Source organism: Paralichthys olivaceus, chromosome 3 (assembly GCF_024713975.1).
Source record: "Paralichthys olivaceus isolate ysfri-2021 chromosome 3, ASM2471397v2, whole genome shotgun sequence".
Lineage (NCBI taxonomy): Eukaryota > Metazoa > Chordata > Actinopteri > Pleuronectiformes > Paralichthyidae > Paralichthys > Paralichthys olivaceus.
In genome coordinates, this window is record NC_091095.1 from 6,220,737 (window position 1) to 6,238,254 (window position 17,518).

The 17,518-nt window shown below is 40.8% G+C and overlaps 2 protein-coding genes and 1 long non-coding RNA gene across 7 annotated transcripts in view; 2 read left to right on the plus strand and 1 right to left on the minus strand.

The window, feature by feature from the left end:
• The first annotated feature begins 4,476 nt into the window (after positions 1-4,476).
• Positions 4,477-11,462, plus strand: ak4 (adenylate kinase 4). Its single transcript, XM_020098278.2, has 5 exons — positions 4,477-5,012; positions 5,715-5,834; positions 8,025-8,197; positions 8,612-8,730; positions 9,672-11,462. Exons 1-5 carry the CDS (start codon positions 4,871-4,873, stop codon positions 9,796-9,798), a joined length of 681 nt encoding a protein of 226 aa, XP_019953837.2. The 5' UTR covers positions 4,477-4,870; the 3' UTR covers positions 9,799-11,462.
• Positions 11,463-12,790: 1,328 nt separating this feature from the next.
• The window catches only part of dnajc6 (DnaJ (Hsp40) homolog, subfamily C, member 6), a 32,604-nt gene continuing 27,876 nt past the window's right edge, over positions 12,791-17,518 (plus strand). For 3 of the 5 annotated variants that reach the window (XM_069521645.1, XM_069521646.1, XM_020098578.2), the window contains exon 1: positions 16,435-16,821. In XM_069521645.1, coding sequence (XP_069377746.1) covers positions 16,575-16,821 — 247 coding nt within the window. In that variant the 5' untranslated portion in view covers positions 16,435-16,574. Of the gene's footprint in view, positions 12,931-16,434; positions 16,822-17,518 lie in introns of those variants that run through there. The other 2 variants (XM_020098581.2, XM_020098579.2) reach the window with 2 other exon arrangements.
• On the minus strand, positions 14,828-16,543 carry LOC138407169 (uncharacterized). Its single transcript, XR_011240582.1, has 2 exons — positions 16,404-16,543; positions 14,828-15,348 (listed from the first exon to the last, which is right to left on the minus strand). It is a non-coding gene; the product is annotated as an uncharacterized lncRNA (long non-coding RNA).

Below are 17,518 nucleotides of genomic sequence, written 5' to 3' on the forward strand. Positions count from 1 at the left end.
TTCAGGTAGAAACAGGAAAAATTTGTCAAGAATCATTACAAATCACTTCTCTTGTTTTGATCATTTTGACGAAACACCTTCATTGCTCCTTTCTGAAAAACATTACAACATAAAACAGATCATTGCTCTACAGAGGACAGAACACATCGATCATAGAGCTTTAGCGCCCCCTGTTGATAATATGGAAAAGCATTCAGGGCAGTCAGGGACATATTTTGGACCAAATCCTAAATAAATAACTCAATTAAAAAACGCACGCTCTTCTTCAATTGTTATTTGTAGTGAACTGGAAATGATCTTGTAATGCAAAGCTCATCATGTTTGACTCTGATAAAGACACACAGGGAATGACTGTGGAGAGTTTTAAGGTTTAATAGTGTGAGGTACTTCTTTTTAGATACTAACTGCAGCTTTATATAGTTTTACAGGTACAAATATATATTTAGTTTTCAAAAACAGGGATAAATCAAACAATGTACACGTTTCAATAATTGACAGTTCACTTTATTTCTCATATTCAAGAAGGTAGTACTAGTGCAACATACAGGTTTAGATATTTCTTTCACTTAAACACACAATAACAAGCTCTGTCGCAAAACAATTTTCTGTTTGAATCACATACTCACACTTGTGGAGCTCCTCTCTGGTCCTCTGCATCGTTAGCCCAATGTGCCTCTGTCCACGGCACTGGTGTCAAGTTGGCAGCCATCCTTCAGTTATCACAGTACTGTACCTTCGATGGAGACAGCATCAGCACTGTGATAACTGAACCAGGGCAGCCTGACAAGTCTAGCAGCGCACAGCTTCACTCCGTCATCCAGCCCATAATATCCCAGCTCTAGGTCGACAAGTGCAAAGATACAAAAAGGTTTTCCTTCTGCAAATATGCAGGTTGTTTGGTGGAATCTCACAATATACAATGTTTCCTTGATAATATATCCTACTCTTAGTCTAAGGTGGCTCAGCAGTAAGTATTGGAATATAGAATAAGCTCCTACATGCATCTTAGACACTTATTTACTTTTATTTATTTATTCCATTTGCCCATATATGGTGATAATATGTTAATGAATGTTAATTTTAAAAGGCATAATATTGTACAACTATGAGTAGATGTACATGGATGTTGCAAAAAAAACAGTGAGTACGCGTCTAATGCTCTGAAATTAATTTGACATAGAACATAAATGTTGAATAAACTTCGACAATGACTGTATAATACAGAATTATATCTGTGTAAGGGCTACAACTAATGATTATTTGTGCACATGATTAATATGCCAGTAATTTGTTTGGAATAAAAAATTAGCCTTTAACTTTGTAAAATGTTGAAATATAGTAAAAAGTCCACATCAACTTTGGTTTGCTTTTGATCAACCAAACAACAAAGATGTTTAATTAATTGTATTATAAATAAATCAAAAGGAGCAAACCCTGATATCTAAGAAGCTGGAATATGAAAATATTTAGCATTTTGGCTAAAAACCAGTTTATCCAAACTCATAATGAATCTTCTGTTTGTCGACTCATCAATCATTGGACCAGGCTAACCATTGCAGTTGTAAATCCTGCAACTTCATGCCTGCGTCGGAACAGGAGACGGTTAATAATGTACAACTCTGCACTTGAACTAAGTGACCTATTGTGAATCCTCGAGTTTAAAGCCTGCAGGGAGACGGGAGGATGCAGCAAGATGTCTGCTCATGATGTCCATGTTCATATTTAACCATCAGAATAGAGAGTTTTACTTGTTTATACTGTTTTGTTTCATAATTTCTTTATTTCCAGTCTGCTGGTGCACAGACGGCTCGTCAATGATTCATCTCATAAAAGATTTGCTACATTTTGACTCGCTGCCTATACGCAACACGCCAGCCCCCACATTGGATCCCTTAAACTGCACATGCATGGTGTTGCATAAAGGTCGTTAGTCCTCAGACGTACCTCCGACACCTGCAGTAATTCAGCATGTTAGCCTGGATGTGAGCAACCTTTTTGTATATACTGATTGATATATCTTTTTTTTCTGTTTGTCTGTTTATAGTAATTTATATGTACTAGGCTACTATTCTTAATTGTCACCCTTTATTAGTATTTTGGTGTTTATAACAGTCTATATATGGATAGGTCCTTATACTAATGCACAAATACAGCTTACTGCAATCGCCACTTCCCTTAACTCAAGTACATTACTCTACAAACAAAGTGTATGTACTTATTCTCTGAATTTTTATTTAATTTGCTGCTGTAACAAGTACATTTCCCTGTCTGTGACTGCTTTAGCGTACACGCAATACTCACATGTTGCATATAGGTCATGACCTACCTCCGAAACCTGCAGTAATAGGGCATATTATGCTCATGATTTTATGACCCATTTGTATTATTTAGCTCTATAATAATATAATCTAAATAAAGTTAAATAAAGTTATTATGTATGTACCACACTGCAGATGAAAACTGCAAATCTCTCATTGGTAAAATATTGAAACGCAAAATAAAACGAGCATATTTTCACTTTTCCTAATGGAGGAAAACTACTGTTTTTTTAAAATTTATTTTACTTGCTGTAAATTAATCATACCAACCACAGGCCGAGTGACGTCAGACTTGTTATGATCCTGCTCGCTGGCTCCCCTCACCCTCCCTCCTCCTGGGCGCGTGCACCCTCTCGAGCAGTCAGGTCGCGTCGCTGCTGACGTCACGGCTCCTCCTCCTCGCCCCGCCCCTCCGCACTTCTTGTAAACAACTCCATTAGCTGCACAGAGGCTCTGTCCAGAGAAATGTCAGACGTGCACGGAAACAAACAAACAAACATGTGCGACATGTGCAACAACTAAACAGCGACGTGCACGAACACACGGTCAGGGGGTGGGGGGGGGGGGGGGGGGGGGGGGCTGCATGCGTGCTGCGTTTACTGACATGTATAAAAAACACAAAAAAAGAAGAAGCAGGAGTCTGTTACATAAACCTCGAATGTAAACAACTGGTCGAAGGAAAACATGAACACGCAGCAATGATTTAAACTGGTGCCATCAAACGCCACACACGCGCCGTGCTCGCGCTTGTTGCCATCCCCCCCTGCAAATAAACAAAAGTTGCCCGAGTGTCAACAACCACGTCATTTACGTCACGTCACAACAATATGCATGTACGCACTTTTAAAAAATAAAATAAAATCGACTAAAGGCTTTAAAAACATAAGTGCATTGTTCGCGTTGTGCAGCCAAACGTTGACGCCCAGCATTGCGCACACACCCCTTTTTCCTGGGCAAAAACAAACAGCGTGTCGTGCAGGAGCCAAATCATAGAAAATCACGTATTCTCCATTACAGCCAGTTTGCGTGAAATGTACAACATCCACGGAGCTCACTTACCCACAGTCTCCCCCGGTCAGCGCCCCGTGTTTACGTGAATATTTTTAATGACGCAGCAAGACCACACAGAGCAACGTGATTGTCGCCATTTTTTGTTGTTATTGAATTCTCCCAAAAGCCATGTGACAGGAACAAAAAAAATAAGATTTCAATAACAGGCTGGAGTTTAAAACCATAAAAAAAAATATTCAGATAGTTTCTGGAGATCGAGAGAAGAAAAAGGTTCATGTCCCCAGTTGTTGGTCTGGTGGATTAGTCTGGAGGCTCCACAGTCTGGAGGCTGTGCGCAGTGTTTGACAGCTCCGGGACGCAGCCGCCGCCGTGTGGCTCTGCAACAAGTCGACTCACTGGATTCCTCTCCCGTGCGCAAATGTTGCGCGGAATGACAGCGACTATCTGCGCCTGCTGCCAGGAGGAAAAAAAACAGAAGAAGGAGAAGAGGGAGGAAAACAAAACAGCAGGAGGAATAGTTACACGAGCCATGTGCAGCTCAGATGATCCTGCTGTCAACAAGTGGTGGAATCCAACAGTATAGTCCACGCTCACAGTTGGTGACGTGACGCGTGTGATTCTCCAAACGGGAACGTTGCTAAATGAACGTAAAATGTAACAGTGACTGGTGCGATCAGTGAGAAACTTCACCACAGACATCAGCTGACACAGTCACTGACCGACCCGCCTCTTTCTCCACTCACAATAATAATGATAATAATATGGATAATAATAATAATGATAATAATATAAATTATAATAATAGTGATATTGATAATGCTAATACCAATAACACAGATAATAATGACACATATCATAATAATATTAACAATAATAATAGTGACAACAGAAACAATAATAACAATAACAATGATCATAATTATTATTAACCTTTTTATGATACATAGACAGACACACAGACAGATAGACAGACAGACAGATAGATGTCCGTGTGCTTGTTTGACAGTTTCCAGTCTGTGAATCAAAACTACATTGACTTACATGTACATTAACGTAAACTCCAGTTGCGCATCAGTTGCGTATATAAAAACTACAGTAACCAGTTCACCCAGCGAAGTTCGTGCAAATCAGCATCCGCATTTTTTCTGGATGATGTGCGCAGAAAAATAGGGCGTTGTGGAGACTCCCTCATTCATTTGCAGAGAAAAAAAAGTCTAAATACGTGGGCGTGCGTAATGTATCTACAAGAGAGCCGAGAGGAGAAGGAAAAAAGGAGAAGGGCGTTTTGACTTGATCCGTGTCTGGAGCACTGAAGCCCCCAATGCGTGCAGAGAGCAGGCGCTGCGTGCGTAAAGACCCGCAGACGCAGAAAATAAACTGGAAATATTACTTTGGCACGGCAAGTTTATGAGCCATTTACGTGTCTGGACCTGCTAGACCGCTCAAACCTGTAGTTTCATTAGGAGGTGATCTACGTCGAGCTGCTGATCACGAAAAGCAAAAGTGAGCATTTGGGCTTCTTGGTTGCTTTTGAGGAAGACATGGCCAAATTATTCCGAGCTGCTATCATGGGTCCGCCGGGATCGGGGAAAGGAACGATATCCAAGAGGATTGCGCAAAGCTTCGGCCTACTCTATCTTTCTAGTGGCCACTATTTGCGAGAGAGTATAACGGCAAAAACAGGTAAGGAAACATCGTCCCGTGCACACTTATGCTGTACCGCCAACACTGCGGTGGCACCAGGAAGAGCAAAGCTTGAAGCAACAAACATTTTTTGTTGCATCCTGTATGAGAGAATTTGGCACCATTCTAATGTTTTCTATTCTTTAGTATGACTGTAATTATCACAAATGTACTTTGATCAGCCCTATAAGATGGAGCATTCGCAGAATGAAGCACATGATATATCTAAAACTTCATTCTTCAGTCCAAGCCCCCAGAACACGAGACATGTCTTTATCTGATTTCAATCTGGTGGAGAGTTAAACTCACCAACTGGAATTCATTTGATTCCCAGGTTGTGCCAAGCTCACGTACCGTGATAATAAACCTGAGCTCAGAGCAGAGGGCTTAAGTATAAACATATGTGCCTGGCAAAGTTGTGTGTTGCTGGATAATGCAAACAAACCCCATTTCTCTTTTCATATTATAGCTTAAAGGTTTATAAATGAGTGAATCTATGTGTGTGAGTTAAGGGAGTTGGTGACTTGGCATGAATATTGATTTAATTATCCACCACAGGGTTTCCAGTGTGACTTTAAATAAACTAGATTACAGAGGTCACAAGCGAGAGTTTCATGTCTTTATTTCCATCAAGACTTGTGGTTCTTGAAGCACGAAGCAGAACAACTATATAAGATTGTCTATATGTCTGTTGTGTGTCAGACGCAGGTGTGCTGGTGAAGTCCTTTGTGGAAAGAAGCATGCTGGTGCCTGACCATGTGATGACCAGACTGATGCTGCCCAGACTGGAGGAGCTGAGTGGCCACAGCTGGCTGCTGGACGGTAAGAAGAACTGTGTTTTTTTTGTTTTTACCACAATCACAGCACATGGTCTGTGCTTTATTCCCCCGCTGCACTGTGATGAACCAGCTTTACATATAGCAGTTGTTCTGTAGAGAGGAAATGTTTTCTTTGTTGTGCAGTGTCATGGCCTGTGGTGGGAACTGCCCTATATTCTGATTGGCCAGTGCTGGTGCCACCCCCCAAAAAATGACTAATGTTAGAGGCAGGGCCTTCATTAAAGTGTTTGCATTCTATGAAACATGGCCTCCACAGTGCTTTACTGGAGTCTGAGGAATAACTATGTGGGAAAATATGCTGTAAGTCTGTGAGTGATTAGTTCTCTGAGTGCCGTCCCAGCATCCTGCTCTGGACTCTTACTGTAGACACGGAGGTCAGGTCAAAGAGGAGAGGAGAGAAAATTCATGTCAGCAGGGTCCTTCAAGTTTCTTTATTCACATGTGGCAAGTTGTCACCCAGTGACCTTTTCTCAACATTAGTAAGTCCACGAAAAAAAAGAAGGAAGTCACAATAATAAACTTCCTAATAAAATCACTTTTTAAAACCGTTACAACTTGCTTCACATGACAACAAATCAAAGATAAGGACAGAAATAAAATAAGGCTTTTTTTGGAGTAGGTTTTCAAAGGAGCAATTTGTAAACTATGTTTTTAAAAAGTGCTATATAAATAAAGTTTAGTATTATTTATTAGAGCTACTTCTATCAAGACAAACAACTTAGATCAAATCAAGAAGGGTCGTGTAGTAGAAGTAAGTTCTGAGGTACTTCTACCCACGTAAATAAAGTCATACAACTGAAAATATCAAAAGTAAGGAAATCAAGAAGGATTTTCTAGTAGACGGACATTCTGTCAAGTAATTAGAAGTATTTAATAATTAAAACAAACAAATACCTCAGATAAAATCAGTTAAGACTTAATTGCTTTTTCAGAAGGGACTTAAAATATGTCACTGACTCTGCTAGCTTACTGTCCAGGACATTCCAGAGCTTCAGGGCCCTGACTGTATCCCCTCTTTCCCCTTGAGTGTTTAATGTGTTCCCCCTTCTACATTTACTTACATATAAAATGTAAATAATCGTCCATTTTTATGTTGATGCGATAAATAATTATATATATATAAATGTACAGTACAACGTGCTGGTTGGAAAATGGCTCCAGAATTAGTGGAGATCATTGCGTCTTCTTAGCAGTTAAACATTACCCACATCTTCTGGAGAGATGGCAAACACTGGTTAAACAAACTGGTTAGGGATAGACTGGTTTAAACCTTGAAACATGACATGACCGGCAAACAAAACAATTTAGCAAGAGGAGAGGGAACGGAAAGGCTACACACACACACACACACACACAAATATACTGCACCACATAGACATAATTGCTTTTTGTCTCCCTCTCATAACCTACAATTAGTGCCTTCCTATCCCTCGTTTCTGTAACATGATGCTCTGGTGGTTTATTGTTCAGACAAAGGAACATACAGAATAACTGTCAGCTTCCACTCAAACACATAGGGAAGCAATAAACCCAACGAACCCAAATGCAAGCATATTTAACCATGAAGTCAAAAAGGCGTAAAAATGGGACGACCAGCATGTGAGCAAACACCCGCCTGACCAAAGTGACTTTTACCGAGGCATTGTCCTTGAGGTCACCTTGAGCCCAGATTATGAAAGTGGGCAAGAGGGCTTCTTATGACACAGAAATATGATTGATGCTCCACATTCTACAGTTTAACAATCAATTTTAATTAAATAACCATAGATAAAAAGAAAACGCAAATAAAAACAACTAAATGAAGTAGAACTTGAATTACTAAAATAATTTAACATGTTTAATCTGTAAAATACAAGTTTTTATATCGGCGCATATCAGACAGAACTAAAGCTGGTTCATCCAGGTCCTGTTTCTTTGAGTGTTTTTCAGTAAGCTCCTCCACATGATCTGTTTTTATTGTGTCACAATACAGAACATCTGGAACCAATCTGAACTTGCCCTCGGCTCTTGATATTAATACAAATCTAAACAGGAAATACTGTACTGAAATACAGTTGGTACATCTTCCTTATGTTATGGATTAAAGAATAAGGAATAGACACCACACTGAATGTTGACAGAAACATAGAAGTCAAACCATCTTCTACATAAACTCTACGTCTCGTCTGTCCAGGTTTCCCTCGGACGCTGGCGCAGGCACGGGAGTTGAATAACTTGTGCCAGTTGGACTTGGTCATCAGCCTCAACATACCCTACGAGACGCTGAGAGAGAGACTGAGTGACCGCTGGATCCACCCGGGCAGCGGTAGAGTCTACAACATGGGCTTCAACCCGCCACGAGTGCAGGTCTCAGAAGTAGAGATAGATGTTACAATAGAATTAACAATAGTCCTCTATTTTAGTTCTTCTAGTTGTTCTTTCAGTTTCTTCGCCTCGTGATTTCTGTTTTTAGAAATTGGGGTTTTAATTCTTGCCTCAGCAGGATGAAGGTTTCAAAATCAGGAAACTTGACCCAGATGAGTAGCAACACCATTACTCACTACTAACTCCCCCTACTCCTGCACAGCCTATATATTTACACTCTAATACGTACAAGTACAAGTATAAAGTATTATCTAAAGTAACATAAAGTTATCTTTCATAACTAAAATGTGTAATAATTACTTCTACTTCTATTTTATTTATAAGCTGCTTTTCAAAAACAAGTTCGGGAAGTGTCTTGACTCTGTTGCATGTGGGACCTTGTGTTGCTCTCCTCAGGGTAAGGACGACATCACTGGGGAGCCACTGATTCAACACGACGATGACAAACCAGAAGCCCTGATGGCCAGACTGAGACACTACAAAGATGTAGCCAAGCCTGTCATAGACTTATACAAGTGAGTGAATGCTCCCTGGAACAGTCCTCAAGAAATCTGCCAAGACATTTTTGTCTTGTTTATCTGTTATTTAGCAGAATTACGCAAAAACGATTGGACGATTGGACAGATAACCACAAAACGTGTATAGTGTTAGCGGTGGCGCGTGTAAACTACCACAGACTAGTTCTCCTGTGAGAACTGCATTGCATGCCACCTGTAGTTATGTGCACGACTGCAGCTGACACTATGAGGTCTGTCAGTCTGCATGGACAGTAACAACTTTATGGGTGATAGCACAAGCACACATACAGAGCAAAAGACCAAGTTATAGATCGAGTGTAAAAAAGTTTGGTTAAATATGAAAATGCGGCAGGACAAATATGTCGGCCTGCCACAGTTTAGATAATTGGTTGGAAGTGCTGCAAGATGGAGCTCTCGTTTGAATATTGATTTTAACCATCATATGATGGTTGATTTTTAATTATTAATTTATTGCACATCACATTTATTCAGGAATTTGAACCTTTAAAACACAATGTCAATCGAGTCCAACCCTGCAGTCAGTTTTATCTTAGGTGGATATAATCCACTTAGCGAACAGTAAGTTGTTTCGAGTGTGTGTGTGTCATTATACATCCAACATTTCACACGGTGAATCAAAGCTGAAAATCAAGCAATGTCATGAATGGGATCATATGACTCTCAGTTTCTCCCATTTGAAAAGCTTTTGCTCAGCAGTGAGTTCTCAAGTCTTAAACTTCTTACAGCGTTATTAGTGTTTTATTTTATTTCTCCATGTATAAACGATATACATATTTACTATAGTTTAGATCATATAGTTTTAATGAGTTTTAATGAGTAGGGTTAGTTTATTGCTACATTGGGGCAAATACTCTTTTATCATATAATCTATTATCAATGTGGCCACAACAGTTTTCTTCTTCTTTTTCTTCCCTCAGGTCACAGGGAATCCTGCACTCGTTTTCCGGCACAGAGACGGACCGGATTTGGCCTTACATCAACTCTCTCCTCAGCACCAAGATGCACACACAGCCGCCGGACACCTGCCAACCCCAGACGCCCTGACAGTGCTCTGGAACAAAAGACCACAGGGAAACATCAGGAGGCCATTACAGGAAGTGAGCGGATGTTTGTACGTGCTGGCCTCGGTGTCAGGTTTCAACCCATTACAACATTAATGTTGGGGTTTAGAGAAATAAATGGACCGGGACGCTGATCAAAACTGTAGCCAGCCGACATGTCTGAGATTCAATCACAAGTGTTTGAATAATGGTTCAACATTATTGTAGTGAAACGTCAGAATTCTTTTATACGATATATAAACTAATCACTTCTTTAAATTGATTTGACACAAACACCAATCAAGCAGCAAATCTTCACACCTTTATTTTTTATTGTGAAACGCTGAATATAAATCTCAACCACAGAAAGCCGATCGTGAGATCAGGCTGAATACAGACAAAAATATCATTTTGCAGTGAAACCCTTAAATTACTTTCTGAAACTGATGAGTTTTTTTTTATTTTTTACTTAACATACCTAACAAAATTATTCTTATAAAGTTCATTCTATGCATAGCTTTAAGTTGCAGGTTCATTGAGAGCAATACTAAGAGAGTTTTGTTTTATATATATATATATATATATAAACAAAATCAATATTTTATCCTCAGAAGACTGACACTTTGAGTCTGTGAGCTGTATATGAGGCCTCCACGTCAGCTGTTACATATGCAAATCTATCCAACAGAAGCAATTTCTCATTCCTTGGCTTTGTGAGTTCAGGGTTTCTAGATGAGCCCATCATTTATGTAAACAATGCACTGTGTAAACCGCTATTCTTTGCTTTTTGTGCTGGAACGCTGCAGAGTCGGATGCAGTCATGCTCGGGCTGGTGCGGCTGAGATGAAGACAAATGCATACAATACAGAGTGCCTTCATTGTTGTGACATTCCTTTAAACTGCTGGATTAGTAAGAAATAAGTCATTTTTATGATAAAGAGAAGGTTATATATGTAAAGATCTTGCTTTTCAGATTTGTAAAATGACCAGCTTTTCCAGCTTTTTATTTCACCATCCTCCCTTCACCAAGCTCCTGATCCATTCATTCAAAGTAAAAAATCCTCATATTAGACAAAATGCACTAATAAAGCACAAAATGCACTAGTCACAAAAACGCACAATTAAAACCAATTCTATCAATGTTCATCCTGCAGTTTCAAAGGTTTTTTGTAAATTGAATCACTTAAATTAATTTTGAATTTAAAAAACAACAACACACACTAATCCAGGGCGTCAACAAACAATGACATGCAAAAATAATGCCTTTCAAAAAAAGTTTAAAAAGTAGAAATATGTCTAGCCTCATTTGTGGTATCAAGTTTTTCTGATGATGATTTTTATGTTTGTTTGATATTATTTTCCGTACGTGTGGTCTGAGGATTGTGGGTGTTGTATGTGTTACAGATTGTAAAGGCATTCGAGACAAGTTTTGTGTTGACTTGACTGAAGATGACCAAATTTAAATTATGCCTGTGCATATCACCGTGGTGTCTTCAGCAGCAAGTGTCTGTAGATAATCATTCGATGAGTGTGTGTGAAGAGGGTGTCGAGCGCGTGACCACACCCCACAGCTGTTGTGTAACTCCACAGTTGATTTTTCCCTTCACTTTTTCAACCCTGCTGTCCCAACATGTCACAGTCCAAGAACAATTAAAGTATTTTCTCATGGCTGCTTTTCACTGTCTTCCTGTTGTTGTGATGTAAAATAGTGGAACCTGTTGTTCACACAGTACAAACACCTGTATTGTCTAATTTAATTATAATGGGTGCACACACTGACATTTTATTTCTCAGTTCAACTGTAAAAGAAAGAAAGAAGTGTTAGTGCAGCAAACAATATACTGTTACTACAATTAAATTCTGTCTATCCATCCATCTTTCTATTTGGCAAAGCTATTTTCTGTTTTATTTATGTGTGCATGTATGATTGCTATCAATCCATTGTTTTTAAGAAAGAAAGAAAACCGCTGTAAATCTTTGTAATATGACTAAACTTTCTTTCTTTCTTTCTTTCTTTCCAGCACTTATGGAAACAAATGAAAAAATAACTTTGCCCTTCCCTCCTTTGCTCCTTAGTCTTTCATATCAGGAAAAACAGGAATCAGCCGGACACATAAAAACCTGCGCTGACTCACAAGGTGATACACACACAAACACAGGACATAAGAATGCTGTGTGTGTGTCTCCTCCCTTTCTGGTCTAATCCTCTCAGATCAGCCGGCACCTCCCTGCTCCTCATCAGCTGTGTTTACACCTCACACAGGGTAGAGTGCTGAACCTTGATGATCATTATTCTCATCTGCATTAAGAAGATTATTGTTATCACCACGTGCCCAAAACCTGAAATGCAGAAGGACTGGTGTTGTATTTTATGATCATTGCTTTGTTATGGGGACCTCTGCTGTAGGAATAAGAGCTCTGCCGTGGGGTTAAATGTAACATGCACTAATATTTATCCAAACACATCAGATGATGATTAGACAATGAGTAATTATTTTACTTAAAGTACTTAAATAGTTTTACTTCAGTGGGGTTATGATCGCAGACATTTTTTGTAATTTAATATATTTAAAGTATGAAAATACTTGTACTCATAGGGAAGTTTTGAATGCAGGGCTTTATTGTGACTGAATATTTTTAGAGTGAGGTCATACTTTTACCTATTAATCTGAATACTTCCTCCACCACTGCCTATAGTAAATGCAAGCAGCCAGGTTCCTGTGGTCCACTGCAGGTTTTCCTCCAGGAAGCGCTGAGTGGCGCAGTTTCCACTGTGCAGATCCATGAACATCCACATCCATCCATCTGCCCCATTCAAGCTCATCCACATCGTCTACAAATCTACCACACGCCATCGCGGTACCTTGTTCAGTGAAGCTCTAATGCCAAAATGTGATTGTATGATGGTGCCGTAGCCTCGCGCTGCCTCTGCACTTTTACGCACGGGTTTTTACCGGGGGAATCCTTCCAGCACCGTGCGTCTCGCCTCACTGGACGCTGGAAGCTTTGACCTTTGCTCGGCAGCGAATGACAAACCAAAGGTCGGTGTGTTGTGAGCGGAGCCGGGATCCAGAGCGCATCTTCACAACGGCACAAGACGGCGCACACGGGAGAATGGTAGAAAGCGCGCAGCAAGGTAAAACCATCTGTAAGATCGTGTGTGTTTGACTCATTTGATAGAAAGGACGTGTTGTTTATTATAGGTGAGGCTTGTGTGCAAAAGCAGAAGGAGGAGAAGAGGCATCGTGATGTGTGTGAGGATGTTACATAATGTCAGGCTATACCTCTGGAAATCCTCTCCACTTCCCCCCTCACAGTGCATCTCTGCTCGGTGGAGATGTGTATCATCAATACGCACCGGTGCCAAAACGTACTTCTCATATGAGACACATTAATATAAAATGATCAAACTTGTGTCTGTGCTCCGGGCCTCTGTATTGACTGGATGCGCACAAGAGCATCGCGACTGACATCATTTGGGTTATTTTTATCAGAGGTGTCGTTTTTTTTAGTTATTTTACGCACGATTAATGATGCATTCTGTTATTTCTACATCGTGCATTATTTCATCCCAAAGGTAAATTACATAAAAGAGTGAGAACGTTGCCACTGTTATTTCTGCTGGGATTTTTTTTTCGTTCTGTCAGCTGATGAAGTCGGTGACGGCATTTCAGGACACCTTTAAAGGCGCATGGCACGCTCCTGTCAGAAGATCAGGTTTATGCGCCAAAATCCAAGAAGCCAGAGGTTTATAAATGCCAGAGCCTCGGTCAGCACTGTGTGTTTGAATGACAGGTTTCCTCCATCTTCATCACCAGCGTTATCAGAATCACCATCTTCATCATCATCGTCGCCCCAGGGAAGGCTGTGGGTTGACAGGACAGCTCCTCTCCTGCGTTGTCCAATAGCACTCAGTTACGTCACCACCGTCGTCACGCACGACACGTGAGCGGATTAACGCAGCTCGTGGTGGTTTCATGTTCTGATCACCAGCCACTGAGTCACACTTGGCCGCAGAGCAAGGGAGTGTGTGATCATCCATGAGCGTTCAGTGGAGGCATAAGATAATTTAATTGATTGTCGAGTTGTAGAAAACTGGTATTCTGTTTATGTTGCAATAAAAAACAGCAGGTGTACCGGGGGTTAAGAGGCCTTTTATGGCCAAGGGCAAGGGCCTAGTGAGTAAATACAGGAATCTGTCTTGTTCAGGAGTGTAGATGAAAACTGTGATCCTCCAGTTTCCAGATCTTTAAGTAAAAGCCACAGGTAAGCGCTGAGTTTCAGGCAAACCAGGTCAGCGTGGATGCCGGTGTTGTCCTGTTAAGTTTCTGTTTTCACTGCCCAGGACAAGAATCCACGGATTGCAGCATCAAACGTCTCAGCCACAGATTCAAGTCCACCGCTCTGCAGCTGATACAGCAGATTCCTGGATTCTGCTTTAACTCTTATAGGGGATGAGGGATAATCATTAATCCAACACGATCCTTGAGGATGATGGTAAAAACCAGTGATGGTGGCGATACGGCTTTATGAGATACAAGGCCATGGTCGGTTTCAGCAACGTTTCGTGAAACAGTATAAATGACACTGAGCAGAACATTTAAAGGCTTTTTTATGGATTCTTAAAGTGGAAGCAAATAACTAAAGGAAATTCAAACCCTCACTATAGAATATCCAGTGTGCATGTGGCACTCACTTGTGAACAGGTCTTTGTTTTGCACATAATAGCAAGAAAAGAAAAGACAACCTGTCTTACAGTGTCACAGATACCAGTGCAGATCACAAAGGCGAGTGTTCTCATCAGCTTTATAATTTGCATTTTCTGTTTGTTGTGAATCACTCGCCCATATTTATGCTATCGTTGCCCCATATCAATAAAACTAGAATCTATTATAAATGTTATGTTATTAAATGAGACAGAAGTTTGACATGTGCCAACACATTTTCTTTATTTTCCATCTCTATTTTTTGAGCAACAATCTGCTTTAAATGCAATATATCTCAAGTTAAAACTCCTTTTTCCAAATATTTCCTTTAAGGACTGCACCTAACAGTTACTTTCATTATTGGTGGATAATTGATTATGATAATTTTATCAATTAACCAGTCAATCATTTTGCCTATAGTGAAATACAGTGTGTGTGTGTATAACATACAAGGACCATGTGTTTGGCTTCATGTGCAGATCCTTCTTCTTGCCGTGTAGTGGCAGTGATTATTAAGCCCAAGTTGCACATCCACACTCATGAGTGCATCAAAGGGTAAATATTGTTCAGCACAGTTAAGAACAAGACAGGAAGCTCCACTGCAACAATTGAGCGGCAGCACGTTTGGTCCGGATACGACGGGTCTCGCTTTCCTCCCTCCTGGACATTCCGTTCACGCTGCGCTCCGAGCTCCCGTCTGCTCTGCTAAAAGAGTTTCCCAGGCTCATGTCCTCTTTTCAGAACCATTCAGGGTTTCCGTTGCCAGGGGACAAGGCCAAGGAAGGAACCATGCCATCAGTGGTCAGTGGGTTCTGTCCTGCGCTGACCAAGGGTCACAACACAAAAAGCTACAAACGACAAACATTGAGATGAAATTTAAAATGTTTGTCGATTTTGAATGAATACAAAGAGGCGATGAACATCCAAGGCTGCAATAGTAGAGAGTGATAACGCTCAGAGGGATGCAGAGTGAGATTTAATGGTGCAGTTGTTTTGGAATATTGATGTTAGTTTCTCCAGGGCTTTTTAATGCACGACTCAAAATGAGAAATTTGCTCCATCAAAGGCCTATAGACTCTTTATTTATATAAAAGTGATCAGGTCAGAGTGCAGCAGAGTTATTTTTATTATTCTCTGCAAAAGAACTTTTCTCTGAGGGACTTGTTATTTAAAATTGATGGTGCTGAGAGTTTTGCAGTTCTGAACACACATTATCATCTGTGCATTTATGTTGCAGACACCATCTGTCCTACATTAAGTATTATACATTACTATATTTTGGTCGACTTTAAGAATCCACAAAACAGTTTTGGAGTCTCAGGGGTAAACAGCTTTGCAGCCACATCCAATACAGTTGAAGTAAATGGTGACCACATCTTCAAATGTAGTAAAACAACAGAAAAAATAAATAAAATGTCTCCATACTGCTCCTGTGGTGTCATCCAAGTGTCCATTAGCCCCCGGAAACTCAAACACTTCACCCACCCCTCCATCCCATAGTGATGAGTAGATAATGAGTGAATCTTCATTTTTGTATCCTTTCAATGACTTTATTTCAACTTGTTTTACTGATTTTGATGAACTTTAGTATAAAATACAGCCTTTGAATCAGTCAGCATATTTTCCCAGCTACTGAGTGTGTGAATAATAGATGCAGCAGTAACATTAGAGGACTGTGTGTTTCCCTTTTACTCAGTCGGGGACAGAAGCAGCAGCAGCAGCAGTAATATGCGGTGCTGAGGAAAGAGTGGAGGCGCTAGACTCTCTCTCTCTCTCTCATACACACACACACACACACACACACACACACACACACAGAGAGAAAGAGAGGGAGGGAGGGAGAGAGAGAGAGAGAGAGAAAGAGAGAGAGAGAGACCACCCAGGATATTTCTCCTCATCTCACCAGAGGAGACCGGTCGTCCTCTCCTCTCCTCCCCCGGACATGTGGTGCACTGGGCGGCAGCAGCAGTTGTAGCAGCAGCAGCAGCTCAGTGGTGGAGGAGGTGGTGCAGCCTCTGCGCGTCCTCCGGGTGTCTCCTTTTGTCTTTTAACTCCTCTTCTGTGTCCGTCGGTAATGAGCTTGCTGGGGGCCTACAAGAAAAAGACCAGTTACGATGGCTATGAATCTTTGCAGTTGGTCGATAGCGCCGGGGAGAGCTTCAGTGTCGGCAGCGGCGCAGGCGGAGGAGGAGGAGGAGGAGGAGGCAGCAGCAGCAGCGGCGGCGGCGGCGGCGGCGCAGTCGGAGGCTCCATAGCGGCCACACTTGGACCGAAGGCGGGCCCGCTGAGAGAGGAGGACTGCAGCACCATGGACAGCTCAGGTAAGAGTCTTTGATGGTGGGCTGACGTGGAGAAGCTGCTGCAGGTCTGTGAGGAGACTTCACACCGAGCCTGTGTTTCTGCAGAGGGCTGACAGTAATGAAAGTGTGCAACCATGCTACCCCCCCTCTGGAGCCTCCAGCCATGATCCCAGCTTAAATGCAACTACTATTGGCCACTTGCACATGAAGATATGTCCCATGTGACTGGTTCTGTGCTGTTATAATATGAGTTGGTAACAATCGTAATGCATATGACATAGTTAATCCTATAAAGTGTTATAAAGTGTTGGAGATGCACAGTGAACGTTGTGCAATGACAATAAAGACATTATTTTATATTCAGACCATAGATTGTACATAATCTATATCAGACTGTATGTTTCAGATCTTTGACATTCATTGTGTATATTTAGAATGGTCATACATATATTTTAGATTATTTGCACACATATAGTATAGTGTATGCAGCACTACTCCCTGTCCATAGTATGTAAACGTTGACACAAATTGTCCCAAATGTTTTTCACATTTTTAAAGGTTTATTCAATTTATTAACCACATGGAGAGCCTATTAACATTTTGATATATGTTTTAAACATGAAATACTATCCACAGTTATATTAGCATGAATCTAATGACAAATTCTTGACATGCTCTGTCGGATCCAGTCACAACAACTGCAGGTGAGGCTTGTGCC

Bases quoted from the DNA above. Each gene is read 5' to 3' on its own strand.
- ak4 (XM_020098278.2), top strand. From the start codon at position 4,871: ATGGCCAAATTATTCCGAGCTGCTATCATGGGTCCGCCGGGATCGGGG. The intron at 8,198-8,611 runs GTCTCAGAAGTA...TGCTCTCCTCAG, and splicing joins TCAACCCGCCACGAGTGCAG to GGTAAGGACGACATCACTGG. The intron at 8,731-9,671 runs GTGAGTGAATGC...TTCTTCCCTCAG, and splicing joins CCTGTCATAGACTTATACAA to GTCACAGGGAATCCTGCACT.